We start from the raw sequence: 11019 nt of genomic DNA on the forward strand, positions 1-11019 counted from the left end.
GGGATTTGAACCGCAGTCGACTATGTGGGAGTCCAGCAATATAACTATTACACGAACTGCTGGTCCTGAGAGGGCGCTAGTTTTTTTTTTTTTTAAAGAATTATTTTATTTAACTTTATTTATTATTATTATCATTATTATTTTCCAGTTTGATCAAAGAGAGAGAGAGAGAGGAAGAGAAAAAGCGAGCCACCAGGTCCGAGACTTGAACCATGGTCGGCCATGTGGTAGCCCAGCGCCTTTAACCACCATGCCACTTGCCGGCCCCGAGAGGGCACTAGTTACAAAAGTACAGATTCACTGCTCAATGACTGTGATCTTGCTGATACTGGTAAATAGAGCATAATATCTACCTCATAGGTAAAGTGAGTAATTCATTTAAAACAGTGCTCGCTACATAGTAAGCACCCTATTTGAAGGTAAAGTGTTAGAGGTTAAAGCATGTCTTCTGAACCTGTTAGTATTTTTTGCCCTTGCAAAACTATATTACCTTAGAAAATGAAAAGTAAACTCAAATCCTAAAGAAGAACCAGAATGATTCTTCTACTTCAAGAATTAATATGGATACAATTGGAATTTTATACTAATTTAAGGGTATTCTGCTTTTTTGTTGAACTTGAAAATGCTTTTAGTAGAATTTCTTGCTCATTTTAGGCCTTAGGTAGAATACAGGTAGTGTGTTAAGAATCTGGCATGTTGCACTAAATAGTTCTTGTTCTTAAGGACTATAGTAATTCCTTTTTTTTTTTGAGAGGTTTTTGCCATAGGGCGCCTATGCTTGACAGACAGACAGACAGAGACGGAGAGACAGAAAGCGAGAAATCACTCTCCAGGGGGGATGGCCACACCACAATCCCTTCTCCTCCATTCTCCTCTCAGGATCTTGGGCACGCATGCACACGCGCCCAGCATGAGTTTTAAGCCACTGGGTCTGGGAAGCAAACCTCAGTCGACTTACATGGGAGTCCAGCGAAATAGCCATTACGCTAACTGCTGGTCCAAGGACTTAACAGTATAAGAGTACATCATTTTTCTTCTTGATTTTCAGTTTTTGTCAGTTATTTGAGCCTTTAGTTTTAGTTAAATAAGGTTATTTTAAGCTAGGTCTGGGTTTTCAAAAGAATTGAGTCCTAGAAATTATTGTTTTATTTTATTTTTTCATTGTGGGGACAGGATTCTGGCACTAGAAAACCTGCTAGACAAATTCTGTAAGAGCTGTAACACTTTGAAAAATCATTTTTATCTTTCAATTACAGACGCAGGGACAGAGCTCATCGAGAGATCAAGAGTATTTTCTATAAGGCAATCCAGAAACGCAGACAGTCAGAAGAAAAAATTGATGATATTCTCCAAACTTTATTAGAGTCTACATACAAGTAAGAGCTGTTCAGAGGACATGTTAAGTTGAAGCAGGAAATTATACATTAAAATATCGTTTACTATTTCCAGTTAAAAATAATGATGCTAGTAAAATAAGCTGGTAGCTACGACCTTTGTACTTTTTAAATTGTTGAGCTAGAAATGACTGGAATCTCATGCCTTATTGGAATCCCAGTAACTGGGCATGAGGAAAGTTTGCTAATAAAATCTTTAATAATCCAAATTATGTTTTCTAACGGTTTATTTCTTCCCTGAAGGAAGAAACTGAGATTCATAATAGGTAAATGCAAGAGACTTTTCTATACAAAAAATGTATTCATTATGATCTTTTATTTAAAAATGAGCCCCGAAATGTGTCTGCCAAACTGTTCAATTTGTGTGTGTGGTTCATTCTGTAGGGATGGACGCCCTTTGACAGATGATGAAATAGCAGGGATGCTTATTGGACTGCTCCTGGCGGGACAGCATACATCCTCAACCACTAGTGCCTGGATGGGCTTCTTCTTGGCCCGAGACAAAACACTTCAAGAAAAATGTTATTTAGAACAGAAAAAAGTTTGTGGGGAAGACCTGCCTCCTTTAACTTATGACCAGGTTTGTTGGATTTTCCAGTTTAATTGCTGTCTTATGATTTTGATTATCTGTAGATAAAGAGGATATTGTGTGATAATTGGGTGTCTTTGGAAGTGCAGAAACCTCTGAATTATTTAGAATTCTAGAGGCCCAGAATGGCCTATTCCTGGGCAGAGACTTCTTTATTTTATTTTTTAAAATTATTTATTTTAATTTTATTTATTCCTTCATTTATTTTAATTTGACCAGAGAGGGACATGGAGAAAGAGAGAGGGGGAAAGTGAGAAAGGAAGCCACCAGGTCCGGGACTTGAACCGTGGTTGGCCATGTAGGAGTGTCCAGCGTCTTAACCACCACGCCACCTGCTGGTCCTTTTTTAAAAAATTATTTATTTTAATTTCATTTCATGGGCGGAGACTTCTAAAGGTGGCAATGATAGTAATGGGGACAAGAAATTCACAAACTCTATACCCAGTTCGCTGGACAGAAAAGGGAAGAATCTTCATTGTATAACCTGAGATCACATCTTTAAAGCAAACCTTGTCCCACTTCCTCTTATCTTTTTAAAAGCTCCTTTAATAATATGGTATATTACATTGATTTTCATATGGTAATCCATGAATTCCTGGGATAAAACCTACTTTGTTGTGTTGTATAGTCCTTTTTATATGTTGCTGGATTTGGTTTCAGTTCTGGACTTGACAGCTTGAACTGCCTTGAACAATAAGTCTCCCAGCTTCTGCTGCAGAGCTGTGTGAATGGTAGGACATGTTTTTTACACTCCAACAGGAGTTAGTGAAGGTTCACAGCTCACTCTCCCTTTGCTATTACTTCCTGTGTGTACAGGTTAGCCAGAGGTGAGGTATTAGAGTCCTCTCAGATCTTCTGTGGACATGCACATACCCCAGTACATGTGTGTGGACTTTAATATTCCCTTATGTTAGAATTTTTCAAAGTCCCCTGTTGACATCTCATTCCCCAGTTTTGTTTTTTTTTTAGTTTTTGCTAGAGAATATGTGCACTCGCCATAGAGAAAAGAAAGTGAGAAAGCACCCCCAGGGAAGATGGTCATGCTGTAGTCCCCTTCTCCATTCTCTTTTTGGGATTTGGGGCATGCAGGCACAAGCACCCAGTGTTTTTTTTGAAGCCACCACATCTAGTACTCGAACTGCAGTCGGTCATGTGGCATCCACCTGCCTAAACTACCACATGCCACTGGCTGGCCCCAGTTTTTCCTTCTAAACTTTTTGTTCCTTCTTTTGGTAACTCCAGCTGCTTTTGCCACCTCAGGTACCTGCAATGTGAAACAATTTCTGCTGTTTGTTTTTTACGTATATGTCTGTCTCGTCTAGAACTTTTTAAGCTAATGGATTTCATAGCTATTGTAGTTGCCATGTTGTTGGTTTCCAGGCTCCCATGGATCTGGGGAGAGGATGAAAGTACATGTTACCCTACCACAAAGCTTGCTCGTCTCACCAAGTTTTAGGTTTTTTTCTTGAATGAACTCTTCTTAGATTACAAGCATTTGAAAATTTCCAGAATTTAGAAAAAGCTTATATTGATGATTTTGCTAAAGTTCTCATTTTTTAGCAGAGTGAATTTTTGTAGATCCTGATCATGCCATGGTCACCTCTCTTCCTATTATCCTACCTTTGTTTTTTTCCCCTATTGATCGTGGACGGTGATGGAACATGATTAACCCAACTATCCTGAACCAGTTACTTCTGTACATCTTTTCAGAATTCAGGTTCTTTTTTAAAAAAAGTTTTGCCAGAGGGTGTGTGTACTCCCGCCAAAGACAGTGAGAGAGACAGAAAGTGAGAAAGCATCTCCCTCGTGGGGGATGGTCATGCTGAAAACCCTTTTCCATCTCTTTCTTTTTTTGGGATTTTGGGCACACACACATGCTTGGCAGGTTTTTGGGTTTTTTTGTTTTGTTTTTGTAACATTTATTTGTTTATTCATCTATTTATTTGTTGTGATTTTCAAGTCATTGGGTCCAAGACTCTACCTACAATCGGCCATATGTGAACCCAGCACCTTAACCATTGTGCCACCTGCTGTGTGTGCCTTAACTACTAGGAAGCTTGGCAAGCTGTCTTGTACTAGGAAGTTAAAGTAATTTTTATCAAAATGATTTTTATACTGTTGAAGTATATTAAATATTTGTAAAAGTTGGGAAATGCTTTCTCTTTTTAGCTCAAGGATCTAAATATACTTGATCGCTGTATAAAAGAAACATTAAGACTCAGACCTCCCATAATGACTATGATGAGATTGGCCAGAACTCCTCAGGTGAGTGTCTTAGCTAGATCTTACTGCCCTATAAGTTTTATTTATAAAGAGAAGAAATGTAATAGCATCAAATAAATTTTTTTAAATGAAAAAAGTACAATGATCATTTCTATGTAATTTTCAGTTTTACCTATTCTAAATATATGAACATTTTTATATAATTGGAGATGCTAATCTCTGATGCTAGTCATGCTCTGCATTTTCATTTCACAGTTGGAGTTTTTAAAAATGGAAGCATGTTTTCTTGTTTTAAAAATAACGCATTTTGTAAAAAGTTCTAACACCAAGTGTATAAACTGGGTAGTGAAAGGCTTCATGAAATTCCACCCCTACCTCTGAGGCATTGAGTTTGATTTGTGCATATACTTCCAACTCAGTGTTGATTCACTAGCAAATCATCTTGAGTTGAAATAATTTTCAGCTGACCTTTCTGACCAATTTTGAAATAAATTTCATGTATACTAATGCTTTATTACACAACGATTTGATTATTTGGTAACATATTTTACAATTCTCTGATTTGATTATTTGGTAACATATTTTACAATTCTCTGATGAAATGTGTTGCTACATTTGTAGACTGTGGCAGGGTATACTATTCCTCCAGGACATCAAGTGTGTGTTTCTCCTACTGTCAATCAAAGACTTAAAGACTCATGGGTAGACCCTCTGGACTTTAATCCTGACCGCTACTTACAGGATAACCCAGCATCAGGAGAGAAGTTTGCCTATGTGCCATTTGGAGCTGGTAAGATGATTGTATTTGAGATTTGAAATGTTTGTGCCCTGTTAGCATATTTATCTGTCAAGATAGTCCATGTAAACTTTTTCGAAGTTTAAAAAAATTTTTTAAAATAATTTTTAAGTATTTAATTTTATTTATTATTATTATTTAAATTTGCTATAGGGCACATGAGTTCACCAGAGAAAGAGAGAATGTGAGAAAAGCAAGCTACCAGGTCCAGGACTCAAATTGTGGTCACCCATGTAGGAGTCCAGCGCCTTAGCCACCATGCCATTTGCTGGCCCCATAACCCATGTAAATTTTATGTACAACTATCTATCTTTTTCCTTATAGGGACATTCCTGCCTTATATAGGAATAGAATCTTCCAAAGTTGGGAAAAACTTTTCATCTGTACTAAAGGGGATTGTTCTGTTGAATCGTGATACAATGCTCTATTACCTTTTAACCTATTTAGTTTAATTAGGTCTAATATTTATGTTGCACCCTTGTTTTCCCTTTTGGTAGTATTTAAAGCTCTTTGTGAATCTGATTTTAAAGAATCATTGAAGGACCAGCAGGTGGCATAATGGTTACGTTGCTGGACTCCCACACGGCTGACTGCAGTTCATGTCCTAGACTCAAAGGCTTCAAACTCAAGCTGGGCATGTGTCTGTGTGTGTATGCATGTGCAAGATCTTGAGAGAATGAAGAAGGGATCTTGCATGGCCACTTCTGCTAGGGGGGTGATTTCTCACTTTCTGTATCTCTGCCTCTCTGTCTTGGCGAGTGCACATGCCCTGTAGCAAAAACCTCTAAAAAAAAAATAATAATAAAACCACTGAGGTCTGCCTCGTGTCTTAGTGGTTAAGGGAAATGGATAGCACAGTTCAATTCTTGACTCTAGTGGCTTGAAAAACATGCTGGGCACATGTCGGTGCATGCCCCACATCCTGACGGGATGGAGAAATGGAATAGAAGGGATTACAGCATGACACACCACACTGTGGGGTGGTTTCTCTTTACTTTCTGTCTCTCTGGTGTGTACACACATCCTCTGGCAGAAAAACAAAACAAACCACTAAAGTTAACACCATCTAGGGAAATTTTTTAGGCTAAGTATATTGGGTCTATGCATTTTTGCATGGAAAATGTAGAAAAATATGCCATTGACCTTCCCAATGACCTAATAGTAACAAATTGCTAGCATTTCAGAAAAGAGCAGAGGCAGGCAGCCTTTTTAGAATTATTTTATTTAACTTTCATTTCTTTATTTTAATTTGACCAGAGAAAGATAGAGCGAGAGAGTGAGAAAGAGAAAGAAAGTAAATTGCCAGGTCCAGGACTTGAACCCCAGTCAGCCACGTGGGAGTCCAGTGCCCTTAACCACCACGCCATCTGCCGACCAAGAAAAACACTTTTTTTTTTTTGGAGAGATTTTCGCTATAGGGCATATGCGCTCGCCAGACAGACAGAGAGAGGCATAGAGACAGAAAGCAAGAAATCACCCCCAGGGGGGATGGTCATACCACAATCCCTTCTCCTCCATTCTCCTCTCAGGATCTTGGGCACGCATGCACACGCGCCCGGCGTGAGCTTTAAGCCACGGAGTCCAGGATGTGAACTGCGGTTAACTATGTGGGAGTCCAGCGACATAGCCATTACGCTAACTGCTGGTTGGCAGGCAGCCTTTTAAAATTAAAAGAGCTAATATTTGTTTGGGGCTAGAATTTGCATGGTAGTTCAGGCAGCTAGATCCACATGGCCAACTGCAGGTTTAGAATCCTGGGCCCAACAGTTTGGGAAATAGGGCATGTATGCATGTGTGCACAAAATCCTAAAAGGAAGAAAAAATGGAGGAAGATGGATTGAAGTGTAACCATGCCCTATGTGGGAGTGTTTTCCCACTTTTCCTTCCTCTCTCTCTAGTGAACACATGTACTCTCTGGCAAATTACAAAATAAATAAGGTTAAAGAAAATAAAGCTTTTCTGCATGGTTAGTCAACATTTTGGCTGTCTGACTATCCTTAGGAGAAAATGCCCTTTAAACTTGACCAAGTTGTGTGTAGGTTTGCAAACTTCACTTCCAATAAGATACTAAAATAATTCAGACACTTGTTTCTCCATAATGTCTCTATCCATTAGTAAACTGTACAGACTAAACTATATTTTATGACTTTAGTCTTTCCAAAGGGACCATGTAAGTGACAGATGACATTTTTTGTCACATTGTCCACATAGAAAGTCCTTTGAGAATGTTAGATATTTTTATTTAAAATGTTTATTTGTGGGGCGAGAAGGTAGTATAGTAGTTAAGGTGGTAGACTCCCACATGCCTTATCGTGGTTTGAATCCCAGACCTGGAGCCTCGAAACTCATGCGTGGTGCATGTGCATTTGTGCCCAAAATTACAAAAGAAGAATGGAAGAGAAGGGATTGTGGCATGGTGTGGTGCCCGCCCCCCCCATAACAATGTCTAGATATTGCAATCCACTCCTAGCTTGAGTGAGCTCCAAATTGTGGACGTGTTGTGCTCTGTATACTAAGAAGGTCTTTAGACATGAACCTGAAACTTTCTCATGTGGGTCAGCTTTACAGAGTATCACGTTTTACCTCTGCCATAGTCAGGTCCCAGAACTTTAACATGAAAATATCATAGATTGTTAACAGTAGGAAAGCACATTTGTTCAGAAAGTTCATAGAAAATGCATATTATCAAAACACCTGCATGAATTTCAAGCTTTTGCATTAAAATAACTTGTACTTTAATCCATTTTCCACTAATTTTTAAAAATCCCATGTATCTAAATTAGATTACTATCTTATTGTTCAAGTCTTCCATTTAACCCAGATAGACACTAAATTAAAAAATAAGTAGGAACCAGCAGTTGGCGTAATGGCTATGTTGCTGGACTCCCATGTAGCCAACTGCAGTTCGAGTCCCAGACCTGGTGGCTTAAACTCATGTTGGGGGTGTGTGCACGTGCCCAAGGTCCCAAGAGGAGAATGGAGAATGGATTACAGTGTGGCCAGTCCTCTGGGGGGTGATTTCTTGCTGTCTCTCTGTCTCTCTCTGTCATTCTGGCGAGCGCATGTGCCCTATAGCAAAAACCTCTTTAAAAAAAAAAGTGAAAATATCTTCATCAACTGCTGTTTTCCTACAGGTATTGAAACTCGGATTTATTTGTTATGCTAAAGGGCATGTATGCTGGTCAGAGAGAGAGAGAGAAAGAAGGAAAGTGAGAAATCATTCCTCAGGAGGCATGGCCATGCTGCAATCCCTTCTTCTCATCCCTCTTGGGATTTGGGGGCACGCACACATATGTACCCAGCATGATTTTTAAGCTGCCAGGTCTGGGACTTGAACCGTGGAGCTGGCAGTGTGAAATACAGCACCTAAACCTCCATGTGGCCCAAAACTGCAATTTTAAATTAGCTGTTTACATTCTTGTTATGTGAAAAGAACATCTGTACATCTGTTGTTTGTTTAAAATATGGATTAACAAATATTTTCACTCTAAGCTAAAAGAAGCAAGAAATAATTTAAACTGTTAGGAAATTTTTAATTTAATTTTTTTTTTTACAGGGCGTCATCGTTGCATTGGGGAAAATTTTGCCTATGTTCAAATTAAGACAATTTGGTCCACTATGCTTCGTTTATACGAATTTGATCTTGTTGATGGATATTTTCCCACTGTGAATTATACAACCATGATTCACACCCCTGAAAACGCAGTTATCCGTTACAAACGAAGATCCTAATGAAAGAGGCTGCAAGGAGCTAATGGCGGATGAATCGTGAGCTGCAAAAAGCATTGGAAGAAAATGAAGTCTGTGAAACAACTCTCATAGTATACTTGTGTTTCTGAGTGTGATTCTAAAAGACAGCCAGTGTAACTTAAGATTGTAGTGTTTTATTAACTGAATGGTTCTATGGAAATCTAATAGCATTTAACACACTTTCTAACACACTTTTTGATACTGCTGTGCTTTGAAGAAGCCAAAATAATCGTTTAGTGGGATCAAGATAATTGGCAGAGTCTAAATGATACATTTTCTAAGTGTTAATTTCAGAGCATATTAGCTCTTGGCAAGTAAGTTCAGGGTATCAAATCTTAGACTACTTCTACGAGGTATAAAAAGCCCAGTAACATATTTGGAAGCCATGGGTTCATTTATCTGGGCAATGTGTTATGTGTGGTTAGGATGGGGGGAATAGGGAATAGACTCACATCTAAAGCTTTGGATAAAAGAGAATACCTATTGTTTTGGTGTGATGATACTTGACAATGATGGTCCATGTTTTAGAAAAGTACAACCTTTGGAATTTTAAGTAGAAGCACAACCTATAAGAAATTGAGAGATCTAGAACTCTGATTTTGATGATATTTCCTAAAAATATTATGAGTACTAAAGACTGCTCATGTATATCAATCTAATTACTAAATATTACATATTTGTTTGATAAATATGTGTATATTTCCCTAAGGTTAAATTTGCGTGAAAATCCAAAATACAGTACTTAAGAGTTTCTCTTCTTTGGCTCAAGGTTGTACCCTGCTTCCTCTCCAGAGTCCCAAATAGGGATGTTTCTGTTATTAGTTGTTAAGTAATATGTTTCTGCTTTTAATATAAAATCTGAGATCAGGGACTTTGACTTTTAAGGTATTTTTAAGATGTGAAACAGGGTCTTTGGCAATACCATCATTTGTAACATTCTACAAAGCCTGTGTTCAGGAACCAACAATTCCAATTATAACTGAGGGCTTAACTATATGAGATACCTGTAATGGACTCATGTTCTGTATTTAGTAGATGGGGCCAAAATATTTCCCCTTCTGTACTTTACAGTTCTGTTTAAGAGGCCAGAAGACTCACGTTAAACTCTAACAAAGGCAAAATCTCTGCTGATGGACAGTTTCTCATATTAAAATTGCTTGAACCAGTCTGTATTTATGAAATTTTTTTGGGAGGGGGGGCGAGACAAACACTAAAGATTTATCTTGCAATTTGATTGATCTAGGGCATGTATGCTGGTCAGAGAGAGAGAGAGAAAGAAGGAAAGTGAGAAATCATTCCTCAGGAGGCATGGCCATGCTGCAATCCCTTCTTCTCATCCCTCTTGGGATTTGGGGGCACGCACACATATGTACCCAGCATGATTTTTAAGCTGCCAGGTCTGGGACTTGAACCGTGGAGCTGGCAGTGTGAAATACAGCACCTAAACCTCCATGTGGCCCAAAACTGCAATTTTAAATTAGCTGTTTACATTCTTGTTATGTGAAAAGAACATCTGTACATCTGTTGTTTGTTTAAAATATGGATTAACAAATATTTTCACTCTAAGCTAAAAGAAGCAAGAAATAATTTAAACTGTTAGGAAATTTTTAATTTAATTTTTTTTTTTACAGGGCGTCATCGTTGCATTGGGGAAAATTTTGCCTATGTTCAAATTAAGACAATTTGGTCCACTATGCTTCGTTTATACGAATTTGATCTTGTTGATGGATATTTTCCCACTGTGAATTATACAACCATGATTCACACCCCTGAAAACGCAGTTATCCGTTACAAACGAAGATCCTAATGAAAGAGGCTGCAAGGAGCTAATGGCGGATGAATCGTGAGCTGCAAAAAGCATTGGAAGAAAATGAAGTCTGTGAAACAACTCTCATAGTATACTTGTGTTTCTGAGTGTGATTCTAAAAGACAGCCAGTGTAACTTAAGATTGTAGTGTTTTATTAACTGAATGGTTCTATGGAAATCTAATAGCATTTAACACACTTTCTAACACACTTTTTGATACTGCTGTGCTTTGAAGAAGCCAAAATAATCGTTTAGTGGGATCAAGATAATTGGCAGAGTCTAAATGATACATTTTCTAAGTGTTAATTTCAGAGCATATTAGCTCTTGGCAAGTAAGTTCAGGGTATCAAATCTTAGACTACTTCTACGAGGTATAAAAAGCCCAGTAACATATTTGGAAGCCATGGGTTCATTTATCTGGGCAATGTGTTATGTGTGGTTAGGATGGGGGGAATAGGGA

At 38.2% G+C, this 11019-nt stretch overlaps 1 protein-coding gene and 1 pseudogene across 1 annotated transcript in view; one reads left to right on the plus strand and one right to left on the minus strand.

Annotated features, from left to right (window-relative positions):
• Positions 1-9920, plus strand: part of CYP51A1 (cytochrome P450 family 51 subfamily A member 1) — a 25894-nt gene extending 15974 nt beyond the window's left edge. Inside the window, exons 6-10 of the mRNA XM_014590549.2 lie at positions 1257-1376; positions 1779-1974; positions 4153-4248; positions 4828-4996; positions 8559-9920. Coding sequence (XP_014446035.1) covers positions 1257-1376; positions 1779-1974; positions 4153-4248; positions 4828-4996; positions 8559-8734 — 757 coding nt within the window. The 3' untranslated portion in view covers positions 8735-9920. The remainder of the gene's footprint in view (positions 1-1256; positions 1377-1778; positions 1975-4152; positions 4249-4827; positions 4997-8558) is intronic.
• LOC114009101 (uncharacterized) lies at positions 1170-1226 on the minus strand (annotated as a pseudogene).
• Positions 9921-11019: the final 1099 nt, after the last annotated feature.

This window comes from Tupaia chinensis, unplaced genomic scaffold (genome assembly GCF_000334495.1).
Source record: "Tupaia chinensis unplaced genomic scaffold, TupChi_1.0 Scaffold000460_1, whole genome shotgun sequence".
Taxonomy (NCBI): domain Eukaryota; kingdom Metazoa; phylum Chordata; class Mammalia; order Scandentia; family Tupaiidae; genus Tupaia; species Tupaia belangeri.